Consider the following 15,042-nt stretch of genomic DNA (forward strand, 5'->3'; position numbering starts at 1 on the left):
CATTTCTAGCTATGACAGTGAAGGCATTGTTATTTTGCCAGGACAGCAGAGCAGTAAGAGAGTAATGTCAGCTATAATTCATCCATTATGGTTATTTGGGTTGAGGAACTCACATCACCATGGAGACGTTTTAATAATAATGAAAAAAAAATTAAAAGCAGCTTTTTAATGAGTTGGCAGCTTGTCCAAGTTGAAAGGTACTGTATTGTGGATTCATAATGAAATTTTGGACATGAACTATTTTACATAAAAGGCCCAAAACTGTAGCCTGTAATTGGAACCAGGAAGGCGTATGGTCTTGATTCAGTGCTACAGGAGGATTTGTGTACAGCAGGAGGGAGATAAAGCTCAGAGCATCCTATGGGAGATGCAGTAATAGGATGCCTGCCTCTGCCAAATATCTGGGTCTGCGTCCTAGGGGGAAATCAAGCCATAATCATGGCATTTAATTAGTGAGTCTTCTGTTCAGAGTACTGTTTTATTCTTCTTTCCAAATGTTATTTAACTAAGGTGAGGGGTATTAACTTGGTGCCAACACAAAGTGTCTCTGTGGGTACCTTTGGTGTCCCACGTGGTGTCCTCTGCTTGCACAAGCTGTTTGTAGCGCTGCTTGTTTTAGCTGCAGCCCAACTTGGTCGTGCCTCCTTCCCTCCTCTGCTGCCTGGTGGTGCAGCCTTGTGCTAGGCAGCTAGATGCATTCTAAACGTTGGTTTGTTAATAAAAGTTAAAGCAGCTCCCAGGCAGAACAGGAGAGAATGAGCTCATGGCCTCTTTGTGTTTGACCTTGCTAGCTTGGTGGTTGGAGGAATTTCCCACTATGTTCCCAGTCAAAATCCCTTGTCCAGCCCTTGGATGCTATCTAAGAAAAGTCCTAAAAGGGCGAAGGCAATCTCTTTGAAGCTTGTGAGTGCAGAGCTTGACATTTTGTTGTAGTTTTATACGGTTCTGCAGTTTAAAAATGTTCCATTGTCTTGTTCTCTTCCCTGCGTGCCGCCGGCTGCCACACACGGAGATGTCCCAGCACACCCACTCCAGTGCCCGTGGCAGGGCTGCCCCACTTTGCTCTGCTCTGCCGTGGTTTAAGATTTCCCAAGCAGATACCCAGTGGTACAATGCAATCCTTGTGTTTTTGAAAGCCTGGACCTTAAAAGAAAGCCACCCTGCAAGTCTCGTGCTTCTGAAATGCAGCATCTGAGGAGGGTGTGCCCTGTAGGTACCCTCCGTTTCAATGATTATTTCCAATATGAATGTGATCATGAAACTCCTTTACAAATGCTTCTAGTGTTTAGAAGATGTGCTGTTTGGGATGCACATCCACGTTTTTCAGTTTGGGCTCATTTTTTGAGTCTGAATCGCAGAGGAAACCCAAGCAGAGGGGTTGTATCCTACACAGTGTGATTTGATGCCCATATTGACTTGAAATGTATTGATCTGGTGTTGCAAGGGGTTGACTCCTACCCTGCACAGAGCACTGACCATACCTGCTCCATACTTTAAGGGCTTTAATCCTCTAAACCTTGCAGAAATACAGACAGGAATCACCTGAAGGTCAGACAGGGTTGCTTTCCTGAGTGAAGGAAAAGATAGAAAATTTCTTTGATGCTTTTCAATATACAGCCAAATTAGCATCTCCTACTCATTGCTAGACTTATTTCTGTTTGCAGAGTTTTTTTTTACCTGCACCAATCCCGAAAGCCAAAGCCACAGAATGCTCTGTTCTCATCTGGAATAGGCAAATGATGCAACTTCCCTATTCTATTAAATAAAACCCTCCAGTATTGTAAGTGCCTAACTCACACGGGATGCTTAATTTCCTCTGTCACTCTGACATCTTAAGTTAATTTGGGGACCTCATGATATATGAAAAAGAAAGTTTTGGACTTGTCTTCTAAAAAGCTCTAGGGCATGCTAAGGTGCAAATAATATAGATTTATACCAACAGGTTTTTGAAAATCTTTGACTCCCCAGCGCTATGGTCTCATCCCAAAGCAGTAGATCCTACATGTGCAAGTTCAAATATGGAGTGGCTTTTGGCTCTGACAGATGGCAATGAGGGCTGGAAAAAGGCTTTCTGATCATAAACAAATGGTCCTCAGAGATGCTCGGTTCTGTGCTTGTTTGTAATGTGCTATTACAGTAGGTAACCCCCAAGGATACTGCTCTACACTGGTTTGCTGGTCTACTTTGGGTTGCAACCCATCCCAACCCTGTATTGCAGTAGGCTTTGAGTGAAAGCCAGATCTACATCTGGCCACTAAGATTCTGCCCAATATACATTTTTTTTAGGGTTGACGTGTACACAGCGGTTTCCCCATGGTTCATTAGTCAACAGGACTGTTCTGTAGGGATTAATTTTCAAGGGAACCTGACTAACCTCTTTGCTTTTCCACTCCAGCTTCCCCATTCCCAGAGGACTTCTCCATTCTAACCACTGTAAAAGCGAAGAAAGGAGGTCAGTCCTTCTTGATCTCAATTTACAATGAGCAAGGGATCCAGCAAATTGGTGTGGAGATGGGTAGATCTCCTGTATTCCTGTATGAAGACCATACAGGAAAGCCAGGCCCAGAAGACTATCCTCTCTTTAGAGGCATTAACCTAGCAGATGGCAAGTAAGTGAACCTTTGTGCACAAAGGAAAAATCAGTACATTGTTTATATCAATACCAGCATGCTGAACGTTGTTTAAACTAGGATTCATGTCTATATAAATGTATATACACACCTTTGACTGCTACCAAGTGCCTCATTCTTGAACTTTGCCCTTTGGTGAATAAATATTGTATATAAAAAAAGTGTGAATCGCATACCACTCAGTGCAAATTGCCTGATGCTTATGGGGACAGGAAGCACACTTGATTTTTGCTGCAAAGGGCCTTAAGGAACCAGTTTATCTTGCAAAATCCACACTGAGTTCTTTTATAAGATGTGAGGAGGGTGGGAAGGGGATGCAGCCAGGGAGTTATTGGCATGGTTCTTCCTCTACCTTGTATTGAAACCAGAACTGCTACTCTCCTACCTGTTGGGAGGGATGAGAAATGAATAGTATCATCTTCTAATACAGCTCTTCTATTTCAAATAAAACCTTTTGAGGTCAGCCCAAGGATGATTTTCATGTGTTTACAGATGATGGTTGGCATGTAGATTTGCAGAACACCAGTTTATGAAAACTTCATTGCTATACAATTGGTAGCTTGGTCTTGAAAGCCCAAGGCTCTGTTTAACACGTTTGTGGACTGTGTTCTTCTAGGTGGCACAGGATAGCTATCAGCGTGCAGAAAAAGAATGTCACCTTGATTTTGGACTGTAAAAAGAAGATAACAAAGTTTTTGGACCGAAGTGACCATCCCATCATTGATGTGAATGGCATCATCGTATTTGGAACAAGGATATTGGATGAGGAAGTGTTTGAGGTAAGTCATGACAATGAACAGTTCTGGAGATGTTCCACAGAGGTGATGAGCTGGGTTCTGGTTGGTGAAGTATTTACAGCTTGTTTTTGAAACTTCATAAGATTTTTGCAAAATAGAACACTGTACGTAATTTATTTTTTGTTTAAAGTTTTTATTTCAACTAGGTAAATATTTTCTGTAGTAAATGATATAGTAGATGAAAACAGTGGGCCAAATGACCTGTTGGAGTGAGTTCCTCTGGTTTTATGCCCTTGCTGGTGTTCTAGACCAGCCCCTGCACTGGGATTTTGTAGGTCTGCAGCTTTCATACTCTCAGCTCATTTAGCACAGGAGAGGCTCATGGGGTTTTCATTCAACCCTGTGTTGTGGTTTAGATAAAGTTGCAGAGGCACTAAATGAAGGCTGAGGAAAGCAGCTCATTTGCAAGTCAGAGTTCACTCTGGGGCTATAGGAATTTGCTTTTTTCCTATGTGTTGGCCATTGATCTTGGTTTCTTGCACCGTGACTTCAGCAGACGCTCCTCCACAGCTTGTTTGGCAGCCCTGTCACCTCCCACACAGCAGCTGCTTTTGAAAAGTAAACCAAGATCATGATGGGTGGAATATTCCCATGAGCTCCTCTGATTTAAGCAGAGATAGAGGATTATTTATAGACAAGGTACATATGGTAGAAGCTCTTCCCATGGTTCACCAGCTAGCTTAATGTATGCATTTCACTAGCGATCTCAACTTCTGTGGTCTGCTGCGCTTCTGAGGCTTTCATGTCTATGAGAATCTCGTCCCTGATCTTTCTTGCAAAGCTAGAATTGCTTCCCTGAAATCAGCACCAGTGCGATGGAGTGGAAACGAAGACCTATTTATCTCCTTTATCTCCCTAACTTTTATTACATTTATATGGAGGAAGAGCTGTGTCTCATGGGGATGGGGAACATCTCATGTTGGTGAACAATTAGAGCCATAGCGAAGGCAGCTCTCATCTCCATCACTTGGGAGGGAAGTTCCAGTCTGTTTAACATTATCAACATCTGGGAGCTGCTCTGCTGAAAACCAAGCAAGAATGCATGGACTGAATGGTGCTGCCAAAATCCCAGTTACGGATTTTAAGTTGAAACTCTAAATTGAATTAAATTAATAAGCATTCCCTGAGAATTTTAACAATTAAAATGGAAAGTAAAAGCACAATTTAATGGGTACTGGAGTGCCTTTTTTAAGTGTTGGAAGTTCTGCCTGCAATTTCAGCAGTTGCACTGGATGCTGTTTTAAGTGGAGTTGTACAAAGTAGTGATCTTTTCTGGGGAGCCTTTGGACCCTAGGATCTAGTAGGTTCACGTAAAGAACTTGGTATTGCATCCAAACTGAACAAGAAACCTGAACTTCAGGACTGATTGATTCATTTTGCAAAGTAACATGTTTTCCGTAGCTGCTCCTGAAGCTTGAGGTGTTCCCGTATGCTTACCTGGATTTTGGATGACTAGTTCACCTACCAGGGAAGGGAACATATGTTTATGGGTGGTAATGCTCTCCCAGCTCCACTGTTAGCCCTTCCCTGGGGTCTAGTCCCAGCTTCTTTGCTCTAAAGGGCTTATCTAGGGGCCAAGCAAAAAGGGCTTGTGAAACCTCCTCCACCCTAGGAGATGGGGTGACGCAAAGAGGCTGTTCCCCTCTGCTGGAGCCTGTTGTCTGCTCGAGGTACAAGATGCAGCTACAAGATCATTGCAGGCACTTAATGAGAAGTGGCAATCAGCAAGGTTTTCCCCCCTCTCTGTCTCATAACATGTACTGATGTTGTATAGCTTGTACATAAAAAACCCTCAAGTTCTGGTGCTTGTCCTTTTTTTTCTTTTATCATCCTCATCAGACAGGGTTTTCAGTGTATTTGCACGCACACTAATCAAGGTACCAGCAGCTTTAAACTGAATGTAGTTAATAGGTTTCATGAAGGCAGTGGCCTATAAACTAATTTCCTTCATATCTCAGCAACTTAATTTCCTTTGGTCACTCCTCCATTCTTCCTGCAATTTGTGAGCCTAAGCAGGGAAAAATGTGGCTCAGAACAATGGGAAATGGGTGTAAACTCTTCGAGTTAGGCATTCCTGGAAAGCTGATAATGCTAGACTGCAGAAGGATGAGCTGAAGCTGCTGCAGTCCTGCAGGCAACTGCTCTGCAAACCTCAGCTAAGAAGGTGCTACCCAGTGGTTTTATGTCCCCATGGAATTGCCTGGCTCTTACGTGTTTGTTGCCTTTGCTGGAAGTTAAAATACCCCAGTTAGCTGGGAGTGGGATGGATGGCAGCTTAGACTGTGTTTCAGCATCGATCAGCAGGAGCTCTAAGTAGTGGGAATTTATATTTTCCTAGTCAGGACTGAAATCAAATAAAATCCACGACAATTTTGTTTAAAAAGTTGGAATTATTTAAGCTTCAGGTCTAACTGGGGTCGCAAGCAAAGCGGCTCTGTCGTATTCATCAGTCAAGTGTCCAGATGGGGAATTCCTTGCTTGTACTTAGCCGCAGAAAAAGCGTGGCAGGAAAGGTTAGAGGAATTTCAAGCTATTTCTCTCCAGCACGACATTCTTCCAGTGGAAAAATGACTTCCTCTCATTAAAATTCAATTAGTTTGGAGGCTGTGTGGATGTCTCTGTGCGGCTGGGGTAGGTTTGAAAAGGGGCCAAGCCTGAAGCCTAGGTTGTACAAGTTAAGTTTTGTGCTGAGCTGTTGTTCGTAACAGAAGTTTACAAATGTCAGGACAGGCTCTCACACTGGGGTTGGGAAGTGGCAGCCGGCTTCAAGCTGTGACTGGGGATGCTGTTGTGAGACAGCAAAGGGCTTTTTTTCAGTGAGAGAGAAAAAGAGAAAAGAAAATAGCCCATGGTGCAGGATAAACATTCTCTGCTTGCAGGCTGTAGTAAGCAGCGTTCCTGTGGCTGCAGCAGCACTGCAAGGAAGTCAGAAGACATGTGAATGTATCTCACTTTTAGAGGGAGCAACTGTTTCTTTTTTTAAAACATGCGTTAGAATTATAAAATCATTAAGGTTGGAAAAGGTCATCGAGTCCAACCATCAAGAATCTAACTCCTCGGACAGCCTAATGGTTAGGCATAGGAGTAGAGAGGGGTGAAATTTGAGGAAGTCCCTTTCCCAGAAAGCAAAGCATCCTCTGCCCCAAACTCAGGGATGTTTTCCAAAACATCCTGGTGATGTGATGAACCTGCTTCTGCCTCCGCTCTGTAGTGGTGCACGGCAGGAGCTGCCTGTTCAGTGCTCCTGATCTACTGCAGGAGTCGCCTCTTTGTGCAGGATCTCCTCAGTTCTTGTGTGGATAACAAGAAGTTTGAGCCCATCACCGCTGGGAGCAGCGTGCTAGTCCCAAGGCTGGCCTGGCCTAAGTAGTCTGTGCTGCTGTAAGAGCTGAGAATAAGTTGAGTGCCTGTCAGACTAATGCTTTGCTTGCTTGAGGGTTTACTTGGCTGTTATATGCATGCTTCTGTGGCATGTTGGACTCAATGATCTGGTGGGTCTCTTCCAACCTGGTGATTCTATGATTCTATATTGTACCCATGGCTGGGGGCTACTTGGGTGCTTTGTGGACTTTAATCCCAGATTATCCTTGGAAGATGCTCATGCTAAGGAGTTTCTGCTCCATGTACAACTTCGTACTGGGTTCAGGAGATGGCACCTATCTTCCTGGGGCTTGCTCCTTCAATCAGGGCCAGCAGTCAGGCTCAAATATGATCTCTTTCCCACCACTACCCAAGGCTTGGTAAGGCTTTGATGTGTTTAGATAAAGCAGCGTGCATCTCACTTAATCCATTTGGCCACCGTGTCCCAGGACCATGCGGGTAGCGCTTTTCCAACCTGCTCTTTGCTGGGGTGGAAAAGCATTTGAGCTGGCTGTGGGCTAAAGAAGTTGTTCTGGTTTAGCAGATGTGAGTTGAAGCAAAGTTCAGGTCCTGGGTCAGCAAGGTCACTGGTACTGCGTTTCAGTCCCAGAAGTGGCTGTATTACAGCAGTGAACAAAGAAATCCCATAACCTGCAGCTGGAGCATCTTTATGCATGGAATATGTTCCATGATAGGTAAGTGTTACTGTTTATGGGCTGGATTAGGTGAATTTAACCCCTTTGCAATGGTGTTTTAAAGCATCTCGCATATTCCCATCGAAGTCTGGTTTCTGCAGTAGCGTGTGCCCCAGCTCTGTTTATCACTCAATGTTCTCTACAGACCAGCACTTCACAGCGATGGACTGACGAACGAAATGAAACTTGTTCCAGACTGCCAGATTTCCAAATATGTGATATCTTCCATATTTCTGGTGAAAATCCACATTTGTCTTTTGATCTGTCAGGAGGAGACTGTTGTGTGAGGCTGCTGTGCCGACAGAAGGACTGTACCTCACTGGCCGAGCTAGGGTTGATATTTGAATTTTTGTGTGGATATTAATAAAAAAAAGTATGTTTTGGTAAAACTGGTGAAGATGCTGTAGGAAAAACTGAGTATTTTTGATGTAAATTGGTTTTGTTTCACCTCTTTAAAATTTTCTGGGGTTGTCCCACAAGCTGACTGGGGTTTCGACCCTCTAGAAATAACATTTTAGAGCAGAGTCTGCTGTTGGTGTAGTTTTCCCATAAGCAGAAGACCTCAGCGCATGTGTATATTGCTTTTTAGGGTTTGTTTGCTCCTCTGGAGACGAGAGGAGATGATTTTGTTGAGCCGAGTAGCATAATTGTGTCTCATTAATCTAGTTGGTAGTATAAAACCAAGTGGTTTCCTCTGATCCTGCCAAACAAGGTGCAAAGTGAGAGGGTCTTGGACACCTGCGGATGCTGTTCTGCCAAGGCAGTGAAACTTTGAGGGGCTGACGAAGTATTTGCTATTAGCTTATGCCAAAGCTTGTCCTGGGGTGAGATACAGTGCGCTGCTGGGTTTTGGATGATGCTGAAAGGACGGTGCTTTTTCTTCTCTCCTCTCCTTTGTGTTTACAAAGACCACAAGTGAAATCAAGACATCAGAAATGGAGGGGAAAGCAATTTGTGCTGGGGCGAGCCAGAAAGCTTGGGCAAGATGCCAGAGGTGCTCTTAGGGCTGTTGAATGCTTCAAGGCGCAACAAGACAAAGCAGAATAGATGCTTCAGTGCTCTTAGCTGAGACATTGGGGCCGTTCAGGTGCTGTGTTGCTCTTGGGTTGAAATGCCAACTCTCCTTTCATCTTCTGCCTTGTTTACACTGAAAAAAACAATTATCGCTGTGGTTGATAATCCCAGATTTCATTTCACTATCGTCAGGGGTTTTTTTTTCCCCCCTCCCTTCCCATGCTCTTGGCTGTAGCACTTCCAGCTCTGGAAAGTACTCTTATTTTTAAAGTTGCTGTGCGTTATTTTTCTCAGACACCTCTACAGTTATAAGACCGAATCGATAGCTTTTGCTTTAGTGAAAGGTACGGAAATTAAAATAGGGCTCTTATACGTGTAGGTGCATCTAATGGTTGAGGATGGAGAGATTTAGGGGTCTTCTTTTGCATGCAGGTCTGTTAACATGTCAAATAGCCTTTATCTGCTGCTGCAGGAGACTAGCTGTGCTACTAATACAATGGGCTTTGGGGAAGCTAGATTGGTGCTAACTGCAATATTGGCAGTTTTCTCAACTCGTGGGTGCAGATGTACCATGGGAGCCTCAGCTCTGAATCCCTGTGTGGTTGCATCTAGACCCAAGCTTGCCTCAGCACTGTTCTTGCTGTTGCTGTTTGCAGGAGGCTCTTGTGCAAAAGCAAACAGCCTGGTGGGAAAGTACCGAGCATGTGGAGCGCTTGTTTATTTGTTTACAGGAGAGGCAACAAGGTCCCTAATATTCTCAAACCAGGAGCATCCTAACAGCTTCACTGAGCTCAATGAGGCTTCTCATGTGGGCAGCGTTGAACCCATCGTGTTCTTAGCCCAGAGGGTCAGGAAGGAACTGGGCAGAGCTCATGCTTAATTTTTTGTTAACCTTCAAAAAGCTCTTTTAAAACTAATTTGGGTTCCATGCTAACCTGAGTGCCTCTGTCAAGATGTGCCATGGATACATGCTCCTGTGTATTTTCCCTACCTCGGCAGACTGCTGAAAGAGGCTGATTTACAGCTCTGGCTGCCTGCATTTCTGCCCCTGCCAAATCTGATTTCACCTCTTTTGCTGTAGAGCCTTTCAGGGAGTGCAAAGAGTTGATGTTTTACACTACTAGCATATACCATGGTGTGAGATGATGGAAAATAAAATGTTCTGAGCCAGCATCAAGGTTCTTTATTGGAGATGTCTGTAGTTCTCCCCAGTCTCCTAATAATTCTCCATTTAGTTGCTGTTTTTCTCGTCATTTCTTCTGCTTTTGTTTTTTCAAAGGGATCTTCTTTAGCGCAGTGGTGCTCTTGAGACATATGGATTAAATCACACAACTAGGCTTTTCCAGAAAAGCTGACTTGCCTAGAAAATGTCTGCAATTATTGAAGGTTATACCTCTTTGGATGGGTTTGCAATTAACGGTGAGATTTTTGTGTCCGACTCCAAGCCATGCAGACAGTTTAATCAAAACCCAAACGTGATATTTGGCTCCAGTTGGCAAGGTCTCGCGCACAGCATCGTCTTACACAGGTGCCCAGGGACGTCATCTGGTTTTATCAGCGTGTCTGTAACGAGGGAGGGGCAGGACCGCATCCAGAATCAGAATCGCAAAACAGCTTGCAAAAGTTAGCCTGTACTTCAGGTGGTTTCATTTCAATCCTACGCTGACACCGCTTCATCTGACCTCTATCTGTCAGGTGCCAGCAAGGAAGGAGAGGATTTGGGTGGAAACATCGGATTAATTGTTTGCAGACACTTTGCTCTTGTTTGTCGTTTAGATTTGCTGGGTAATTGGCAGTTTAGCCATCTGGACCGCAGTCAGGCTGTGTGACTGTGTCAGGGCTGCCTGTAATGATGTAGCCTTATTAGTCATGAGTACAAAATACACATATTTAATGTGTCTAATTTTTTTTGATTTGGGGTGGTTTTTTTTTTTGGTCAGTGGTAAATCCTATGGTTGGACTCGATGATCCGGTGGGTCTCTTCCAACCTGGTGATTCTATGATTCTATTTCATAAACTGTAAAAGAAACTGTGCATTGGCATGTGTAGATAATTACTGCAGTTTGCTGGTATCGAATACCTTCAGGCCTCTGATAGCACACAATGCGTGGGGAGATGTGCTTGATTGTTCAAACAGACCATAAAAGTGCTTTTATTGAAGTTGAACAGTTACATAGCGCATCATTTATCTTTTAATATTGCCAAGTTAAGCATCAGCTGAAGAAGCTGCATGGTTTTATGGATTCTTGCAGTTTGTGCAGAGTCAAACCCTTGAAAGTCAGTCCTGCAGGAGGACCCACGTGGGTTTTATCTCTAGATGGGTGCTGTTGAGCGTCTCCTTCAAGGCAGTGGTTGGCTTTTATGGGGTTGGGGTTGCTTCTTGCATCCAGCATTATACTGTGCCAAGGGGGCTCCAACTCCTTGGGGGTCTGAATTTCAGTTTCAGACACCGGCATCAGTTAAATGTTGAAATTCCTCTGGATCCTTGCACTCTGTAAGATACTGCATGTGCTGTAATTTAAAAATGAGGTAAAGCGATGCTCCTTCAACCATACTGATCTTACTTGGGGTAGCGATAAAGGAAAGCTGTGGTTTTCCAAAGCACTTTGTATTCCCCGTGTCTACCAGAGGTGATAAAAAACTCTGTGTGGAAGGAGATAAGGAGAGAGCAGAATCCCAGGAGACTTGGCAGCATGTAATAGCTGTTTAATATAGAATTCTCTTAGGTATAGGCTGAATATCTTGAGTGCTGGCAGAGTCAGACCAGCACTGAGGAGCCTGGTAGTGAGATACAGCTTACAGGGAGCCCTGCTTGGTGGTCACGAGCCTGAATGCAGCAGCAGATGGTGGTGTCTGTAAATAGGAAAAGGCACCCAAACTTAAGGAATTGCTTGTTGAGGGGTTCCTCCTTATGATTTTATTACCAAATCATGCTGGATGTTGAGGATATGTGGCACTTGGCACTCATTAAAATCCAGAGTTCGTGCCTTGTGTGAATGGCTGGTGAAGGTCATGGCACCTCACCGAGGTATGAGGAACTGCTGGCTTTCCTACCTGTTCCTGGTCACAATAATAGTGATGTGCCACGATTCTAGGGGATAGTGAAGTGGAAAGTTTTTTTTATTGTTACAGTTCAAATAGGCAGATTGTGGAGCCTGATAGATGATGTACTAGGGATTCCTGCAGGCTAGTTGGCTTGGATGAGCTTTTGCTGTTTTGGAGGGCACGGGCATGGATGCTGAGTGGGAAGTGGGGAGAAATGTCAGTGGGAGGGATGCTAAGCGATACTATGCAGGACTATCCATCGTTGCTGTCAGCCCAGGCCATGATGTGGAGAGGAAAGGCAAGCTGTTACCTTAACTTTCTTCTCCTGCAGAGTTGGGGTAACCAGTTGAAACTGCTAACGAGGAAAACGGAGTGGTCTCTGAGAAGCAAAGCTTATCCTTCAAAATAATTTCCATCCACCACAGGGATTGTGGGGTTTGGGGAGCAGAGTTGGGTCTGGTTGTTCCTGACGTTCACCTGGCAGGGTTTTATATTTAAATGCTGGAGGCAGCAACCCAGGCAGGCTCATTGTACATGATGGATGCTGTTGGGTGTAGTGTCATTACTCTTTCAGCTGATGGCTTCGTTTGTAGTTTGCTTCCCCCTCTTGGATAGCAGGAGGGGAGGAGGAGGGGGCTTGGTTTCTTCCATGGAAACTCTGAGGTGCAGAAGGCTGATTGCTGAGCCCAGACAGGGTGATGTAATGCTGGAAACCTGCTCCTCTCCAGTGACATCATGCCAAGGTTTACAGCAGTGCTGTGGACATGGGTGTCTGCTGGGAGCAGGCAGCAGGACAGGGCTTCAGGAGCAGAAACAACGCTGCGAAGGAACCTAGAGTGTTAGAAAGGCACTGAAGAGAAGAGCAAACAGGCGTGCTTGGGAATGATGATTTTCTTCAGCTTGAGAATGGGGGAAAAGCCAAATACTCATGCTGTTGGGGAGAAGTTTCCAGCTGAACTTTATTGGCAGCATCACTGTGCAATATGTAGAAGCGATTATTGCGAGCAGGGAGCCATAGCGTGCCACCAGCCCCGTCAGTGCATGTTTCCCTTTGCCTGCTATCTTGAGAAGCTTGTTCTAAGTGGAGGGTGACACCCTAATTAGTCTTATGGGTATAAAAATAAATTTCATAGAGTGCCCTGTGTTGTAAGGGACTCTCAAGGATCATCAAATCCAAGTCCTGTCCCTCTGGAGCAGAAGCCTATGGACAGGAAAACATCACCTTCGTTCTGTGTACAGAAATCTTGATTAATTTATATTGTTGCAGCAAACTTAGCGTGGATACAGACTCACCTGAGCCAAGCTCATGGGAGAGCTATGGTGCAGAGGAAGAGGATGGTGAGCACTGAGCTCTAACAAGCTAGTCAGGCGGGGAGGTGAGTTTGTGTCCTTGTTGCCTGCACTCAAGGTGATGTTTCTTTGAAATTCAGGACTTTATTGCTTCTGTCCTGCCTTTGCAGGACACTGCTTGAAGTCTTCATTTCTCTCAGCTAGGGTTCTATGCACATAACCTCTCATTGCAGCGAGGACGGAGTAAACCCAGCACAGAAAAAAACAAGAAGCCTCTTAGTTGACTTTGTGTTCAACCCATTTCCCTGTCATTTAGGTACGAACAAATGAAACACATGTTCCTTACACACAGCGAGGCCTTTTAATTTTTTTTTTTTTTGAGGCAGTCTGGGCTGCTTGCCAAAGCCCAAAGGAAAATCCTAGCCCACTCCAGACATCCCCAGCGTGCAGGTGTACTACTTAGTCTGTCAGAGCCAAGCGGGATCGAATGTATATGTTCACAATAAATACATCACCCTGGGGATGGGAGCTGGAAGAGGGTATTCCTAATGATTTGTGCAGAATATTGGATGGGATTTGTGTTATTTGTGTCTATGTGTGTTTCATTCCCTCCAAGAACACAGAAAAAAGTCTCTGACTGTGGGCTCATTGTTCTCCACACGTAGCCACATACTGGCCACAGTTCAGGAGGTCAAGTCTGCTTGAACAAACAGTGCTTTGGCCACTGAGGCAAAGTATGTAGGGAGATGAGAGAATTTGTGGTGAATATTACTTTTGTGCACTGTTTTCTGCTCTGGAATTTCTGCAAACATAGCAAGGTTTTCCTCAGGCTTTGATGCCTTGCATAAGCAAATTTATCTGCAAATTGTGTTTACCCTCTTCCAGCTTGCTGCTCAGAATGCAGAAATCAGAGCTGGGATGCTCAGCTACTGCTGTGATGCCAATCAGACTGCATCCATTCCTGTTCCTGAGTGGATTTTGTTCAAACAACCACATTTCTGGGCTGAACTTCACATCTACTCTTCAGGTGTACAAACCCAGCTCCCTTTTGTGGGATGAGAAGCTTGGGTAATTAGGATTAGTTTTGTTATGGGAGCTATGCAGGTTTCTATGGTTTAGATGTCAGGCTTTTTGAATGCTCAAGTTGGGATGGGAGGTGCCACACAAGTTCTCATGAAGGAAATAAAAAAATCATCTTTCATGGACAATTAGCAGTGTTGAAACGTAATTGCAGGAATACTTTGAAGTAAGGAGGTGAGAAGTATGTGAACATCATCAAAGCAGATGGTCTGGTTTCTTGGAGAAAGAGGGGAGAAGATGGATGAGAGGTGTTATGCCTATGTGTGCATGCTAGCTCACCTATCCATTTTCAGCTTTTTCCTCAGCAACACCATCCAGTTTTGGAGCAACAGTGGGAAAGAGCAATAGGAACCAGCACAAAAGCTTCCTTCTCGGGTGGTCCCAGCAGGTGGGTCCTGCTTAATGCTCCATGGCTTGGTGATTGTCGCCTGCTAAATGAAGGAAAATTCTTTCCCAACCAAAATTTGGTGTGAGGTTGAATTCTGAGTGTGTCAGCAGATATCCCCACAGCTAAGCGTGTAATCCCACTTATATCCCGAGATAATTTTGGCAGCCAGGTCTATTTTCCCCCCATTCCCTTTAATCCATAAAACCTGGATTCTCTATTTACCTCCTGGGGCAGAAAACATTCCAAGTCCTGATTAAAAGCCTCTGAGTATACAAACGCCTTGATCTTCAGCCACCTTGGTGTGTAGGGCTAAGGATAAAATCTCAGGGTGGATCTTGGGGTCGTGGCATGGAAAGACTGTCTGTGGGGCTAAGAAAGCAGCAGCTCAGCTTCCAGATTACTTCAGCAATGAGAAAAAAAACAGTGGAATAAAAGGAAGGGATGTGCAGCTTTTTGACATCTTAGTACTCAGAAGAGCTCATGTTGTTGTGGGATGGGAGCAGGAAGCCCTGATGTGCTGCTAGAAGCAAAGAGACCCCCTTTGGTGATGGAAGGGAGCCCAGACTCGGGGAGAGTTAGGCTTTCCAAAACGAGCCATTGGTTTTGGAGCTGTCTGAAGGCTCACATGGAGGTTCATACAGAAATTTGGGAAGTGTTCAGGGAGAGGATGGGAAATCCACAGAGCAGCAGCATGGGGCTGCTCCTTGGTTTCTCTTCCTGCTCTTGTAGCTGTGGTGTGAATT

General features: G+C 44.6%; 2 protein-coding genes across 3 annotated transcripts in view; one reads left to right on the forward strand and one right to left on the reverse strand.

Annotated features, from left to right (window-relative positions):
* PIERCE1 (piercer of microtubule wall 1) overlaps nt 1-15,042 on the reverse strand; it is a 378,509-nt gene that overhangs the window by 40,740 nt on the left and 322,727 nt on the right. The gene's annotated exons all lie outside the window — the stretch shown is intronic.
* COL5A1 (collagen type V alpha 1 chain) overlaps nt 1-15,042 on the forward strand; it is a 149,276-nt gene that overhangs the window by 36,250 nt on the left and 97,984 nt on the right. For both annotated transcript variants that reach the window (XM_069873655.1, XM_069873656.1), the window contains exons 3-4: nt 2,396-2,609; nt 3,247-3,409. In XM_069873655.1, the coding sequence (XP_069729756.1) occupies nt 2,396-2,609; nt 3,247-3,409 (377 nt within the window). The remainder of the gene's footprint in view (nt 1-2,395; nt 2,610-3,246; nt 3,410-15,042) is intronic.

Source organism: Phaenicophaeus curvirostris, chromosome 20 (genome assembly GCF_032191515.1).
Source record: "Phaenicophaeus curvirostris isolate KB17595 chromosome 20, BPBGC_Pcur_1.0, whole genome shotgun sequence".
Lineage (NCBI taxonomy): Eukaryota > Metazoa > Chordata > Aves > Cuculiformes > Cuculidae > Phaenicophaeus > Phaenicophaeus curvirostris.